The 17,182-nt window shown below is 42.9% G+C and overlaps 1 protein-coding gene across 1 annotated transcript in view; it reads right to left on the bottom strand.

Annotated features, from left to right (window-relative positions):
• Window positions 1-3,347: 3,347 nt before the first annotated feature.
• arhgap28 (Rho GTPase activating protein 28) overlaps window positions 3,348-17,182 on the bottom strand; it is a 211,263-nt gene continuing 197,428 nt past the window's right edge. The window contains exons 11-16 of the mRNA XM_041189968.1: window positions 16,589-16,671; window positions 13,841-14,038; window positions 10,449-10,682; window positions 9,700-9,824; window positions 4,563-4,627; window positions 3,348-3,520 (exon numbers count right to left, since the gene is read on the bottom strand). Of these exons, the coding sequence (XP_041045902.1) occupies window positions 3,429-3,520; window positions 4,563-4,627; window positions 9,700-9,824; window positions 10,449-10,682; window positions 13,841-14,038; window positions 16,589-16,671 (797 nt within the window). The 3' untranslated portion in view covers window positions 3,348-3,428. The remainder of the gene's footprint in view (window positions 3,521-4,562; window positions 4,628-9,699; window positions 9,825-10,448; window positions 10,683-13,840; window positions 14,039-16,588; window positions 16,672-17,182) is intronic.

Genomic DNA, 17,182 nt, shown 5'->3' with positions numbered 1-17,182 from the left:
AAAATGGACACTTGGTTTGAATTGCATCTGGGGCAAGTTCACCACTGGAGAAGGGACAGAAAGTACTTCTGTTCACTGTCCAGACCCTACAGGAACCCTGGCCCCAGTTGCTTGGGTCCAGGATCATAAGTGTAGTATAATGGGTTAATAGTTATGGTAATGAGATAGTGATGCCTATCATGATGTAACAGTGAAATCAGCAGTCATGTGCCAAAGACTCCGTAGAGCAGATGGAATAGTCTGTACACACGCAAGATGTACTCACCTTCTAGACTAGCCTATACACAGTGTTAATAAAGTAGTTTTGAAGTGACCCTTCCTGAGTCAGACTAGAGTTCCTCCTGAGTAGAGGGATATCCTCTGAGTGTAGATTAAGCCACAAGACCAAACCACGAAACAATAAGGTTTGTAGGGCTGACTCCCAAATGGATCTCCACCCATTAAGAGGTAACCCATCACCACTGAGGCCACCCACTGCACCAAAAGAAGAAAAGCCTGAACTAATTGAGACAGTCGAGCCTTAAAGATCTGCCAGAAAATAATAATTCCCGCTTAAGCTAAGGCCTAAAATAAAGTACCACTTGGGAGGCCTGGTGCAGGATAGAGAGGCCAAAGCTGGGGCCCTCCCTCCAAATGGAGTTTCAGTGGGCCTTCCAGTGCTGTCCTGGTTTTTAGCTCCTGGCTGTCCCTGGGTCAGAGGTTGTAGCAATGGAATGCAGGGAAGTTAGGTGGATTATTGAAATCTGCCTTCCCAGCACCATTTATATGTAGCAGAGTGGTGAAGGGGCCAAAGGGAAACTTCACCCTGTGGATTTTGGGAGTGGGGGCAGGTGATGGGGTGGGGGGGGTGAGGGGGGGCGCAGGGGGGATGAGGAAAATTCACGATGCTATCAACAGTAAGGCATTAGTGGAGCTATTTGTTCAATTTTCCTTTTGGTTTTCCTGCTACTATATCAACGAGTTCCATGGAGTATAATAGAGGAAAACCCAATCCTTTGAGTTGATAAGAAATAGTTTGACGTTAAGGAACACAACCTCAGGAACAAAACTCAGGTATGAAAGCACCAAATCAAATTTACACAAGTGTTGACAGACTATGTCCACAATACATCTCCTGCATCACATAGACTTCTTAATAGACCATTCGGTCAGAGTCTGTCCAATGTCAGCAGGGAATTCCAATTTCCCTAGCCAGATAGCAATATGTAGACATCTGGATAATCTTGGTCTGTAGTCCCCTCTCACTCGATAGGTTATCAGTCTGAAACTGGGAGCTGCAATACATTCTTAAAATGTGAACCAGCTCTGACTTTTTATATTATATGGGGGCAATGTTAGGAAAGGATGCTCCCATTAAAACAGATGGAACAGGGGAAGCATGTACCCAAATTTCGATTAGACATTCCTGGTGAACTAGGCTCCAGGCACAATTTCAGAAAATTATCTCATCAGTGTGTATGTGTAGATTAATATCCCTGTCAATGTGATTAAACTGCCTGAAGGAATAAATTAAATGGATTACATGGGTCGAGCAGAAGGATGTGGTGATAGGGTTAGATTCAGTTGGTGGGAGGGGGCATATGTGGAGCATACGCACTGGCATGAGCCAACTGGGCAAAATGGCCCACATCTTTACTGTTAGTTCTACCTAGTTCCATGTAACAAGATGTAATGAGAGAGGTACAGTCTAATTCACTTTCTGACCTTGGAGCGTGCAAAATACACTTGTTTTAACCCCCAGACTGGAAAGGGAAGGGTCATTTACTGCACATATTCTTACCTAATTGATATGTGCTGGCCAACAAAACAACAAAGACTGGGCTGCTAAACCTTTACCGCTGCCTCTGTGTGACTCCTAAAATTGAATAAACAGCAAATAAGACCACATTTTTCCTGGGGCAGGCAGGGGGAAGGGAAAAAAGAACTGATTAAAATAATTCTAGCTTCCTCTCCCTAGAAGCTCCCCAAATCTCCCAAAAAGTGATCAATTTTCACAAGACAGAGCAAGATTTCAAAAACTTCCAACCTCCTTTCCTGTAGAAAGACTCGCATTTTAAACGGCATTGTGGAGCTGGTTAACTCCCAAGCAAATATCCTAAAGCACATATTTAGACAGCCACAGCAATCGAACGTGCTAGCACATAGAATAAGCAAAGGAACATAGGAACAAGATTAGGTCATTTACCCCCTAGAGCCTGTTCCAGCATATTCAATGGATCATGGCTGATCTGTGACCTAACTCCAAATACATTATAGGCATACAAGGGTGACGCTTTATCAAAGGGAATAGGGCAATACTATATCTTCACATGTTGCCTCACTTTCTGTTAACAGGGCACAACAAAACAAAACAAGAGAATGTTTCCTCCACACACAGGAGACACTGAATTATGACAGAAAGGTTAATCGTTCGCAGTTGACATGTGTTGTTCCAGAGAGGGTAAGTTCCAAGAAGAAAATGGCTCATTCCTTCCTCCATCCTGTCAAAATTCTTCCTGTGTATGTTTTTTTTAAGCATAACAAGAGAGTTTTGTTTTTGGTGGATCCGAAACTATGTTTGGATGCAGTGGCCGCAGTCCATCATTCTCTATGTACACAGGCTCTGCAAGGACACAATATAAAAGCCTGGCCTTCAGTTTGCTGTACAACAATATTCCAGACAGATGTGTGACTGAGCCTGGGAGTCACGCTCCAACAGGAATTCCATGCGATTGCAGGTGCAGCTATCATCCTTTCCTTATGTAACAACTTCCCGCCTGATAGCATACATGGAATTTGGCACCAGTTCCATTCATACAAAATGGCTTTTAATTATTATTAAAAGAAAGCATCCATCTCATTTATTCCTTGGCTGCCCTCATGCAGTGTTCATAAACTCAGCAAACACAATCGCTCCCGGCAACCCCACCCCGCAAAAAACCAGAAAATAAAATGTAGTTGGTATACCCATAGTTTCCTCAGCTGTGTGGTCTAGTCAAAAGACATAATTGTTTAAAATGCACATTCCTTCAAGTTGTGTTTTCAATGGTTCTGACTGGTGGATTGACTTGCTTCTTAATCACCACCAGATGAAATTGTTGCGAGTTGTTTATTTTAAGTCACACAAAAAAAACTTTCCGCTAGACTCCAATCTTCAGAGGTGGCTCGTAGGTAGAGGAAAGAAAAGCTTTAAAATGGTCGAAGCTTCCATGAGCGTTCTGAGTTCCCGTTGAACAACGGCACGCTTAGCCTGATGAGTAGGATCGTGGCCTCTGAAACTATCGCCTTTCAAGGCAGAGTTCTGCAGGTAACAGTAATCAACAGCTCAAAGCCTTGAGACACAAAGGCTCCGCTGTAAAATATCCACTATTCTCAGGGGTCCCCGCAGTTATATTCACCAAGACTGCTCCTAGATTATTTTATGGCCCATCACTCTGCAACAAGTAATCTCACAATGTTCTGGGTTTAATGACCCATGTTGCATTGGGATTTAAATGGTACAAGTCTAGAATGTATGTGCTGAGGTCCAGACAGCGCTCTCCTGCAAAGGAGAAAACAGACAAAATAAATAATGAAAAAAGTAATGAAACATAAATAGCCACAGAGAATTAATGTAGCTGGCATAGTACCATAAATTCTAAGCTACTGGTCGCACCCACAAAGGCAACACCCCCTCTGGCTAGCCAGGTAAAGACCCTAACTTGTGTTTTAGTCTGCCTGGTGAAAATAAAACTTGAAGGTCTGAAAGTGCCGACTTTCTTTCTGTCAGACACTGGAGACTCTCCGATTCCTCACACAAGTGACCATTCTTTTGTATACAACATTAAACTGAGGCCCTGTTTGCTCTCTCAGCTGGATGTAAAGGGCCCATGGCACTATTTTGAAGAAGTGGAGTTATCCCTCATGTCCTGGCCAATAGTTATCACTCCATCAATAGCACAAAGAATGGATTATCGGATCATAAGCACATTGCTGTTTGTGGAGCTTTGCCGCGTACAAATTAGTTACCACATTCCTCTACATTATAACAGTGACTAAACTTCAAAAGCGTTTCATTGGCTGCAAAGCACTTTTGCCCTGTGGCTTGGAAGGGTGCTATATAAATGCAAGTCCTTTCCATTTCTTTCTGCCTTTACCTAGGACTTTTGATAATGAGTGCCAGCAGGCTGTTATTCAGTGCAGGCCATCACATGGCTGATCCCCATTAGCACAAATGTGAGTAGCAGGAGTCACTGAAAAGTGGATTTTTTTGGGCCTATTTTTGGTACCTGGCCTGGGAACAAAGCATATTGTTGCACCAACCACCAAAGTACAGATCAAACCTGGTTGGTGAAACATTTAACCACTGAGCCAGAAGGGGTGTTTACAATAGCTATTGTGGCTTTACAAAACAGAGAACGTAGGTTAAATTTCCAAGAGTAGAGCAGCAAGCCATTAGTTTTTTTTAATGAGTAATTCAGGGGTTAAAGGCAAAAATGACACTGCTATCAATTCAATCAAGAAATCAAACATCAAATTTTTCAACAATTTGTCCTTCTCCCGTACTTTTCACACAACAGCAATTTTTTGACAAAAACACCTACCTATATTTCCACCAATTTCAAACAGGTAGTGGCCCTGTCCATTAAGGGGAACTGCAGAGCTCGTACTGTGAAGATTTAATAAGAAGCAAAGATTGATTTAGAATTTGTTGAAAGGTACAAACCATCGAATAATTAGCTGTTCATTGTGGCTGTTGCACGTATCAAACATCAATCTGACGTGAAGCTTGCTGCAGAGATCATTTCAGTTCCGCTTGTGGAAACATCAAACTACTACCTTTTCAACTTACATTTAAAAACCTTTGGTGGCTCAATTTTTTTTAGAATTAAGGAAAGGAGGAAGGAACAGGAGATTAGTCCTCTGGAATATTAAGGGCTCAATTTTATGTTGTGAACTATTGGCCATAGAGAATGACATTCAAACTTGGTTAGACCACACTTAGAGTACTGTTGAACAATGTTGGTTCCCATATTATCAAACAGATATAAGACCATAAGACTTAGGAGCAGAAGTAGGCCATTCGGCCCATTGAGTCTGCTCTGCCATTCAATAAAATCATGGCTGATCTGATAATCCTCAACTCCACTTTCCTGCCTTTTCCCCATAACCCTTGATTCCCTTATTGATCAAAAATCTGTCTATCTTAGCCTTGAATATACTTAACGACCCAGCATCTACAGCTCTCTGTGGTAAAGAATTCCACAGGTTCACTACCCGCTGAGAGAAGAAATTCCTCATTCCTGTCTTAAATGGGCGATCCCTTACTCTGAGATTATGACCTCTGGTCCCAGACTCTCCCACAAAGGGAAACAACCTCTCAGCATCTACCCTGTCAAGCCCCCTAAGGATCTTACATGTTTCAATAAGGTCACCTCTTATTCTTCTAAACTCCAATGAGTACAGGCCCAACATACTCAACCTCTCCTGATAAAAAAATCCCTCTGTATCCAGGATCAAACTAGTAAACCTTCTCTGGACTGCCTCCAATGCCAGTATATCTTTCATTAGGTAAGGGGACTAAAACTGTTCACAGTATTCTAGGCGTGGTCTAACTAATGCCTTGTGTAGTTTTAGCAAGACTTCCCTATTTTTATACTCCATTCCCTTTGAAATAAAGGCCAACATTCCATTTGCCTTCCCTATTACCTGTTAAACTTGTAAGCTAGCTTTTTGGGATTCATGCACAAGGGCTGTGCACTCCCTGAGTGCAGCCTCAGGGAGATTGGCTGTAAATGTAAAAAAGATAAAAATAGAAAAATAAAATTTCCCTAACATGTCCCCTCATGTGACAATGCCACATAAGTTGGGACATGTCCCTAATTTTTACAAAACCTTTATTAAAATTTTTAAAACCCTACATGAAACCTCATCCCGCCTGTGGATGAGGTTTCATGTTTTTTCCAGTTCCCGCCGGGGCTCCTGGCCTGCCCGTCAGCCTTAAGGCTGGATGTGCAGGTCCTTTAATTACTTAATTGACCCTGTCAATGGCCTCAATTGGCCATTGACAGGTCGGCGGGCACGCAGCTGATTTTGCTGCGCTCCCGTCTTCCTGAAAATTTAAATGGGGCGCAGTGATGTCAGGAGTGCCCCCCGATGTCAGCGGGCATCATTTTATGCATCGGTGAGCAGGCCCCGCCCCCGCTCACCAACACGTAAAATCCTGCCCTAAGGGTTCTTGGAAGATTACTACCAGTGCATCCACTATCTCTGTAGCTACTTCCTTTAATATCCTAAGATGCAACCCATCAGGCCCAGGGGACTTATCGGCCTTTAGCCCCATTAGTTTCTCTAGTACGTTTCCTGTAGTGACAGTTATTGTATTTATTTCCTCTCCCCACCCACTTTTGCCCCTTGATTATTTAATATTTTTGGAATGCTATTAGTGTCTTCTGCTGTGAAGACTGAAGCAAAGTATTTATTTAACTCCTCTGCCATTTCCTGGTTCCCCATTATTATTTCCCCAGCCTCATTCTCTAAGGGGCCTATGTTCACTTTGGCCTCTCTCTTCCTTTTTATATATTTAAAGAAGCTCTTGCTGTCCATTTTTATGTTACTTGCTAGTTTACCCTCAAAGTTTATTTTCTCACTCAATTTTTTTTGGTCATCTTTTATTGGACAGCCACACCACAAACCATCTGAATTAGGAATCCACTTTATGTTATCACATAAATAGGCATAAGTGTCAGCCTGAAACAGGTGGGAACACTCATCTCTGAATCAATCATAGACCGCTGAATTCTCGGAGCTCATGTCTTTCAAATGAGGCTTTAAAGCAGATCCTGCCCTGTCTGTTCAGATGGATGCAAAAGATCCCATGAGACAACAACCACCTGTATTTACATAACAAAAACAGAATTACCTGGAAAAACTCAGCAGGTCTGGCAGCATCGGCGGAGAAGAAAAGAGTTGACGTTTCGAGTCCTCATGACCCTTCGACAGAACCAGTTCTGTCGAAGGGTCATGAGGACTCGAAACGTCAACTCTTTTCTTCTCCGCCGATGCTGCCAGACCTGCTGAGTTTTTCCAGGTAATTCTGTTTTTGTTTTGGATTTCCAGCATCCGCAGTTTTTTTGTTTTTATACCTGTATTTACATAGCACATTTCTATGTATTAAAATGTCCTGAGGTGTTTCACGGGAGTAGCATAAAGCAACATTTGAAACTGAGCCACATAAGGAGATTTTTTTTATTCATTCCCGGGATATAGGCTTCACTGGCTGGGCCAGCATTTATTGCCCATCCCTAGTTGCCCTTGAGAAGATGGTGGTGAGCTGCCTTCTCGAACCGCTGCAGTCCATGTGGTGTAGGTACACACACAGTGCTGTTAGGAAGAGAGTTCCACGGTTTTGATCCAGCGGCAGTGAAGGAATGGCGATATATTTCCAAGTCAGGATGGTGACTGACTTCGAGGGGAACTTCCAGGTGGTGGTGTTCCCATCTATCTGCTGCCCTTGTCCTTCTAGATGGTAGTGGTCATGGGTTTGTAAGGTGGTGTCTAAGGAGCCTTGGTGAATTCCTGAATATTAGGAGAGATGAACAAAGGAGCCTTCTGAAAGGAGGAGAGAGAAGTAGTAAGATGGAGAAGTTTAGGGAGGGAATTTCTGAGCTTGGGGACCTGGCAGCTAAAGGCAAAGTCACCAGTTAAAATTAGGGATGCTTAACAGGTCGGAACTGGAGAAGCGCAGATTCTTTGGAAGATGTGGGACTGAGGGAGATTACAGAGATAGGGAGTCCATGGAGGGACTTGAAAACAAGGATGAGAATTTAAAACTGAAGGCATTGCTTAAGCTTTGTGAACCCATTTATGACCAGCCTTGCATGAACAGGACCTGGTGCGATTAAGGACATGGGCAGCAGAGTAATTTGAAAAAGAGCATGGCACAGACACGATGGACTGAATAGCCTCTTCCTGTGCTGCATTTTTCAAACAAGGAGCAGAGGAGATCTCCTGGTCAAAATGCATTCCTCAACCAGCATCGCTGAAGAGATTCATTGTTTCAGACTGTAGGTCAAAATGAATTCATTTGCTATGAACACTCTGGCATGGCCTTTATCCTCCGGCCCAGGTGTTTCCTACATAGTCTATCATTTGGTCCAGATTTCACTGCTAGCATGCCAATTTTGTCTCTTTGCAACACTCAGTGTTTCTCTCCTGAGGCAAAAAAAATGTACAGATGAGCTACAAATACAGACAAAGGCATCAGTCATGCCATGGCATCATTGCAGCACAGAAGGAGGCTATTCGGCCCATTAAATCCATGCCTTTCCTTGTGCAAGGAAGGATCAGGCAGCCATTGCTCCTTGCCCCTGCCTTCCATTAATGTTGCATTTTTAAATTCCTTAACATAATTTTCTTTTGCCCTTGAGGATTTTCCATTCTTCTCCTTTTTGTTCCCTTATCCTGAAGGCCCTCAGTTTTGTGAAATTCTATGAGCTCTGGCAATAATCCTCTGCTATCTTGTCTACCTGGTCATGCTTCATGAGCGTACTTAACTATTGCTAGCTATGCGACCATAGAGCTGGATCCATTAAGTAACGATCAGTAATGGAAACTACGGGGAATTCCCTCGTCGTTAATCCCACTCACTAAGACTAATCGCAATGTCCCTGTTCCTGCCTCCTCCAAGATCAGCTAGTGCAGTACAGGCTATGCTGAACAGAGCTTAGCTCCACAGCAGTAGAGTTTGTAGCTGATAGCTGTGTCATCAGGAGAACCAGTACAAGAATAGATGATTATAAACTAATCAGTACAGAAATCACAGAATCACAGAATTTTTAACGGCACAGAAGGAGGCCATTCGGCCCATCATGTCTGCACCAGCTCTCCAAATGCGCAATATGACCTAGTGCTCTGCCTCTTCCCCATACCCCTGCACATTGTTTCTATTCAAATAATCATTTAATGTCCTCTTGGCTGCCTCGATTGAACCTGCCTCCACTACACTTCCAGGCAGTGCATTACAGACCCGAACCACTCGTTGTGTGAAAAATTTAATAGAATTAGATAGAATAAACCACACAGAATTAAGCCATTCAGCTCAACTAGTCCATGCCAGTGTTTATGCTGTACTAGAGCATCTGCCCATCCTTTCTCATCTAAATCTACCATCTTAACCCTCTCCTTTCTTCTGACTGATATTCTGCCTGGTCATGTGTTAGCATGGATGGGGCATGGGGAGCATATGGGGTGAGGAGGGATGAGGGTGGAGGGCTATTATATGTTTTATTGGCTTCTTTTTTAAACACAGCGCTGGTGCACCGAGACAGGCCTTCCACCCAGTCCCCCTTTGCACCCGGCAGCCTCTGCGCTGTTTCTGTGGTCACCCACCAGGACTTCCGTTTGCACCTGCGCCACCTGGACTGAGAATCCAAACCGGCGGGGCATCTTCTGCCGGGTCGGGTTTGCAGAGCAGGGCATTGTCTCCCCAACCCAGGAGCAAAAATCCATGCCTTTTTCTGTATTCTATGAAATGCATTCAGAACAATGTGCGTACCGTTCAAAAGCTGAATATTTCTGGTGACACAAATATTGTGGGTTATCCATTAACTGCCTCAGAATTTTGTATAACAATTCTGTAGCATCACACAAACTGGCAAATGGTTTCGGCCAGTTACTTAAAATCTCCAAAACGTCATTAACGTTAACAGTGATTGACCCCCACCCCCACCATGAACTCACCTGTTTTCACAGTGAAATCGAGCGAGAATATCACTGGCTTTTGTCTCATTGTCCAGCTGAATGGCCATTGAAACCTTTGAAAGCTGAGTGGCATAAACGCGAATAACTCCCTCTGGTATGTCCGACTGTAAAGAAAAGGAGAAAATCTTTTTTAAATTTCATACAAATATTTCTTCATGCTTCTATCATATCCTTTATTTGAACTGACAGCATTCGCTCAGATGTTGTATGCTGGTTCTATTTACTTAACTACTGAAGTGCAAGATTGATCCAAAACTGACAGACAGAATATAAAAGTAATCAAGCAAGATCTTAATAAATCACACCTGGAGCATTGTCGACCATTCTGGGCAGCACACATAAGGAAAGACGTAAAATCCTTCGAAAGGTTGCAGAGGAGTTTTACCAGGGTGAAGGCCTTCAGTTATGAGGAGGAGTTGTGAAAGTTAAGACTGTTTACATTAGAACAGAAAAGTTTAAGAGGTGACCTAATAGAGGTTTTCAAGATGATGGGTTTTGATAGAACAGAAAGAGAAAAACGATCCTCTCTGGCGAGTGGGTCAATAACCACACATCATAGATTTAAAGCCATTGGCAAAATATCTAGACTGGTCACAACTGCTCTTTCAAAGAGCCAGCACAGGCACAATGGGCAGAATGGTCTCTTTCTATGCTATAAGGTGTCTTTAATCCTATGATAGAAGAAAAAGGAATATTGGTAAATCAATGATAAGGCATAGGGAGTGTACCTTTAAACTGTGCCCCAAAGTGGTAGGACACAAGTTCACACCTGGGATCTCCCACAAGGCAGGCTCCTGGTTTCGGTTGCGCCCTCGGGGAGAGGGACAGAGTGGGGGAGACCCATTTCCCCTGAAGGCAGGAGGGAAAAAAAATGAAGGACTTGTCAGCCACGTCACTTTTGTCCGTCTTCTGTTCTCGCTTTCGTTCATCTTCCGCACCTGGGCAATCATAAAGGATGGAATCTGTGAAAGATGGGAGAACAGCAACAGTTATTACTGTTGTAAAACACTCGGACTCAGATTTTACTGTCAAAATAACGGTGAGGCCAGTGACACTTACTGTTCTTTATACATAATTGGAACAGCAACTTCAGATGAGGGGAAGATGCATGGTTAAATATTAAATATCTGAATGTTACTGTCACCGTTCCCTTCACAAACATGGCATCTCACTATCTGCTTCACCACTGAGTGGTGTGAAGTTGCTCTCTTTGAGCAGCAGATATGAACTAAGCTTATCACAAAAAGTTATATCTTGTCCATTCCAGTGTGTAGCCTTTTAGCAATGTGGTAAGTGTTAATAACTTCCATACAATCTTTTTTGCAATGAAAATTAACTATTACAAAAGTATGGAGTCTCACCCTCTTCAGGTTTTTAAAATGTAAAATGTAATATTTTTTCAAAAAAATGTTAATAGTCTTTTCTCTCTTAACCCAGTCTTTCTTTCTCTCTCTTTATTTTTCTTTCTGTACCTGATTTGACATTGAATTCATTCACTTTAATTTACACTCCTTCTCAGTTCTTATGCTGCTTATTTCTCAATCCTTCAGCCTGATTGATTAAGGACACACACTGTTGCTTACCCAGTTCACCCAGGTCCCAGATGCCCAGTTTCCCTCACTGCGATATTATGAGCTTGAACTTCCAGCAACCTGTCACACAAAGATGTAAAGACCTGAATGTGCAAAGGTAAGTCTGTCTAATGGTGGAAGCCATTAGGTGCCCTAGCACAGCAAATTCTGGCCTATTATCTTGCACTACACACAGACCCTGCTTACTCAGAGAGGACTTATGGATGCCTGCATGAAAGTGTCACACTACTGCAGTAGCAAATGATCATCTGAGGCTACTGCTCAGACTTACCCTTGAGCAGATTAGGGCAGAGCAGAGTAGGAGGACTGTTAAAAACAAAAATAAAAATACCTGGAAAAACTCAGAAGATCTGGCAGCATCTGCAGAGAGGAACACAGTTAACGTTTCGAGTCCGTATGACTCTTCAATAGAACTAAGTAAAAATAGAAAAGAGGTGAAATATAAGATGGTTTATGGGGTGATGGGGGTGGGGGGGCGTGGGGGGGGGGGGAGGTGGGGGCGGTGTGGTGGTGGGACAGGTAGAGCTGGATAGAGGGCCAATGATAGGTGGAGATTGCCAAAAGTTGTCATAGACAAAAGGACAAAGAGGTTTTGAAGGTGGTGATATTATCTAAGGAATGTGCTAATTAAGGGTAGAAAGCAGGACAAGCAAGGTACAGATAGCCCTAATGGGGGTGGGGTGAAGGGAAGGGATCGAAATAGGCTAAAAGGTAGAGATAAAACAATGGATGGAAATACATTTAAAAATAATGGAAATAGGTGGGAAAAGAAAAATCTATATAAATTATTGGAAAAAAAAGAAAAGGAGGATTGGAAAGGGGATGGGAATGGAGGAAAGAGTTCATGATCTAAAATTGTTGAACTCAATATTCAGTCCGGAAGGCTGTAAAGTGCCTAGTCAGGAGATTCCGGACTGAATATTGAGTTCAACAATTTTAGATCATGAACTCTTTCCTCCATCCCCACCCCCTTTCCGATCCCCCCTTTTTTTCCTATAATTTATATAGATTTTTCTTTTCCCACCTATTTCCATTATTTTTAAATGTATTTCCATCCATGGTTTTATCTCTACCTTTTAGCCTATTTCGATCCCTTCCCTTCACCCCACCCCCACTAGGGCTATCTGTATCTTGCTTGTCCTGCTTTCTACCCTTAATTAGCACATTCCTTAGATAATATCACCACCTTCAAAACCTCTTTGTCCTTTTGTCTATGACAACTTTTGGCAATCTCCACCTATCATTGGCCCTCTATCCAGCTCTACCTGTCCCACCACCACCCACCACCCCCACCCCCCATCCCCTAAACCATTTTATATTTCACCTCTTTTCTATTTTTACTTAGTTCTGTTGAGGAGTCATATGGACTCGAAACGTTCACTGTGCTCCTCTCCACAGATGCTGCCAGACCTGCTGAGTTTATCCAGGTATTTTTATTTTTGTTTTGGATTTCCAGCATCCACAGTTTTTTGCTTTTATCTTAGGAGGACTGTTATACCTGAGTACTTCAACACTGATAATGACCTTGACGTCTTCAAAGTCCTCACAGAACGATGACACAGATTTTTAGAATTGTAATGCAAATGACATCATCACGTCAGGCGCTTCACATAAAATTGTCTAGCAATATCCTTTAACACCATCTTCAACAGAGTAGCCATTGTTATTAAGGTGGTTCCTAACTCTCTTCATGTCAGTCAGAGACGGCTTCCCCTCACATTAGGCTATTTAGGGCTGAGATGAGGAGAAATTGCTTCATTCAAAACGTTGCAAACATTTGGAATTCTCTACACCAGGGTTTGTGGATACTCAATCATCATATATATTTTAAAAATATGGGGATAGATGTAGCTAAGTTGATGGAAGTTCAGCCATGATCCAATTGAATGGCAGAGCAAGCTTGATGGGCCTATTACTGCTCCTATTTCACATGTTCTTATGTTCACCCAAACCACTCGTAAAAATGCACATTCGAAACAAAAGACAATTTCAAAAACAGTTCAATACCCCAATCAGGACAAATTATTTATTTTTGAGGGTCACCAACCATCCAGGACTGTCCTGGAGTCTCTATCGTTTAATCTCCAGGACACACCCACAAGCAAGGTGGGATAAAAATCACTGGGGCTTTAAAAGAATTGGGTTTTTTTTTTATTTCATTTGAGCACTTTTATTTATTTACTTCATCATCCTATGCCAATCAACCAGTGAATTAACCTACTCAATTATACTTCACTGGAAATCAAACAGCCTTTATTCCCAGGTCCCATATTTTTACAGCCAACAAACAAATAACAATTTACAAAGAAGATTTTTGTAAAAAAAAACGTAATTGTATTACTGCCCCTGTGAAATTTCTCCCTGTTTGCTTGCAGCAGTGTCATGGAGATTAGTCTTTAATTCCTGGAGATTCAAAGGGTCTGGAGGATTGGCAACACGAGCGGTTATTCTCATTCGAATTCTCGGCCTACTTGAGAAAGGCTGGAAAGGAAGTGGTGTAGTGTGCTGGGTGGTGCAGGTTCACTCACAGTCCACAGGATGTCCTGGTATTTGATGAGTAGTTGTACGATGTTGGCAGCTTTGGTGGCTGCCTCTGCCTCTTGGTGGTTCCCACTTCTCCCTTTGCACATGAAGAGGTTTGGTGCGACAATCATGGAGACGTTCCACAGGCTCATTCTGTTTTTGGCCTCATTTGCTACGACTTTGCTGAGATATTCCAAGAGAGCCTGGGGAGGTGGGGTGGGGAAGTGATAAAGGAAGAAAGAAATTCAATTCAATTGTAATGTGCCTTCCTTTCACTTTTTGTTTTAAACAAGGGAGATTCTGTTTGCATTCCACACTTACCCACATTTTCAGAGGAATTGGCACCCTAAGATCTGAATGTCATAATGCTCCCACTATTTGTAAACAATATGCAGGAAGTATATTTTGCACAATAGACTATTTGTTTATGAAATCAACTTATAAGCTTTGATTAGGGGCTTTTGGACCAATTCTGTGAATGAACTATGGAACAGCTAATTAATTTTAATCGGCACCTCACTTCACTTACTAATATCAAGCTACTTTTCAATCCAGCCAGTTAACTAGATCTTAAATTTGCTGACATTATGAAGATGGGGTTGCTCCTTTTGCAGTTCCAAACACATCAAAACAATTATGTGTGAGACTCGTAGAACATTGCAGTACAGGAGATGGTCACTCGGCCCATCCAGACTGTGCAGCTCTATGACCCAAAGGGAAAAATCAATTCAGACCAGTACTCTTATTTCCCAGTTTTTACTGGTGTTCCAATTTAAGGTATATAAGACCAGTTTCGACCAATATTTTATTTCCCAATGCTTAATGTTTTTTCGTTCTGGGGAATGATCTAGTTACAAAAACAGAATTACCTGGAAAAACTCAGCAGGTCTGGTAGCATCGACAGAGAAGAAAAGAGTTGACGTTTCGAGTCCTCATGACCCTTCAACAGAAGGGTTCTGTTCTGTTGAAGGGTCATGAGGACTCGAAACATCAACTCTTTTCTTCTCCGCCGATGCTGCCAGACCTGCTGAGTTTTTCCAGGTAATTCTGTTTCTGTTTTGGATTTCCAGCATCCACAGTTTTTTGTTTTTAATGATCTAATTACTCTTACTCCCCTGCTCTTTCCCCACAACAGATGTTTCCAAAGGATTAAAACCAAAACAGGAGAGGACCATCAATCTCCAGCGATGTGGGAATAAGTGATGTGAATGATCTGCACATTGGGATTGCTGCTGTCAGTGTGTGGGGAATGATGCTTTATATAATAACAGGCCCTTTTATTTGTTGTCAGTGAACAGTTTGCCTACACAGGTCTTTCAATTCACATAATCAGTCACAATATCAATGCAAAGTTCAGTAAAAAGCTGCCAGGATAGGTGTGCAGTACAGGAGTCCTAATCGGTGAATCTATTAGTAAAAGCGGAAAAGAGAACGGCTCTAGATATAATACAACCTTTAGTAGCAAACTGTTATCAACAAAGTTAATATATAAGCAAAAGACAAAATATTGCAGATGCTGGAAATCTGAAACAAAAACAGAAAATGCTAGAAAAGCTCAGCAGGTCCGACAGCATCTCTGGAGAGAGAAACAGGGTTGACGTTTAGAGTCCGTACAACCCTTCTTCAGAGCATATGTAAGCCAATTAAGGCCTGCCCAGCGTGAAATGCGGCTCGTCACTGGTCGGGAAGGGCCGAGCAGGGATGGGGGGCCTGTCGGTCGTCGGGTCCAAAGGTGACCCTGCGGCTGGTTTAACAACGGCCCAGGCAGCCCCTGGACGGCTACCATGGAAGAATGTCTCCTCTGTAACTTCAACATTCAAGTTGTGGAGTCACGTGTGGCTGGAGATGCCAGGCGGGAGGGAAGGTCGGGTGGGCACTTAGCCCACCACTTTTCAGAAGAGTGCCTCGCCATCCTGCTGGAGGAGGTGGCTGCCAGGAGGGGACACCTTTGTCCCTAGAGATGGGAGAAGGAGGCCACCGCACCTCACAAAGAGGACATGGGAGGAGGTAGCAGCGCTGGTTAGCAGCAGTGATGTGGTGCGGAGCACATGAGTGCAGTGCTGGAAGGGTTTCCATCACCTGTTGCGCTCAGGAAGGGTGAGTCCCATGTTGGCATGGGTCAGTGTGAAGTGTTATGGTATGTCAGGCCCCCGTGGACCTCAGGGGTGCTAGAATCTGAGTGCCAACTGTCAATGAGGCTGGAACTGGCCGAGGGGGTGAGCCCTGGCTGCTTGGACTGAGCTCGAGAGCCGGCACACTCCCCGTGCAACAAACCGCCACCGAGTGTGTGATGATGTCAGGGCGCTCAGCAGACATCATTGTGCGCTATTTTACGCCCGATCTGGTCTGGCACACGTCTGCTCATGGAGCGTAAAATTCTGCCCATAAAGTCCAGACCAGTCAAGGACGGCAAAACCTCTTCCCTAATGGGCATTCATGCACCAGAAGGGGTTTTATGACAATCCAGTAGTTTCACAGTCACCATTACTGATACTTTTAAAAAATTTATTTAACCAAATTTAAATTACCCAGCTGCAGTTGGTAGATTTGAACTCATATCTTGATCACCAACTCAGGCCACTATATTACTGACCCAGTAACATAACCATGCTGCTACTGTACCATATATTTAACCTTGTGTGTACCTGACCATATTTAAAATATTTTGTTGAGTGTCTGATATACTCTGCTTTTCATTATACAGGTCGAAAATCAGGGAGACCCCCAATTCTGCCACTTGCAGCCATATGTACCTTGACAGTGTCTCTGTTGGGGTCAGGCAGTAGCATGATGATAAGGTGTAGAGCTTGTAACTGCAACTTGGTCGGTGAGATATCTGAAACCAAAACAGAGATAGCAGTTAAGATGCAAAATCTCATCTTCTATACAAACAGAAAGGACAATGTTATTGTTTGGATGAAATGTTAAACTGAGGTTCCAACTGTCTCTCATGTGGACATTAAAGATCCAATGGCACTATATCGAAGAAGAACAGGGAAGTTCTCCCCGGTGGCCCAGCCAATATTTATACCATAAGCAATACCTAAAAGCGGATTGTTTAGTCACTATCACATTCCTGCTTGTGGGAGCTTGCTATAGCTGCTGTGTTTCCCACATTACAACAGTGATTACACTTTGAAAGTGTGAAATGTAAAAGTGTAAATGGTTGTAAAACGGTCTGGGACATCCTGAGGTTATGAAAGGTGCTATATACTTACAAAGCTTTCTTCCTTTCATTCTGCAAAAGAAGATTTCTGGACAGTGTTAACTGATGTTGAGTCAGCCGCTACTGCCTTATAACCTTCCACCATTAAATGCGAGATTCTTGAGTAGCGCGTATATGTATG

This window comes from Carcharodon carcharias, chromosome 6 (genome assembly GCF_017639515.1).
Source record: "Carcharodon carcharias isolate sCarCar2 chromosome 6, sCarCar2.pri, whole genome shotgun sequence".
Lineage (NCBI taxonomy): Eukaryota > Metazoa > Chordata > Chondrichthyes > Lamniformes > Lamnidae > Carcharodon > Carcharodon carcharias.
This window is presented reverse-complemented; position numbering and strand designations above follow the sequence as displayed.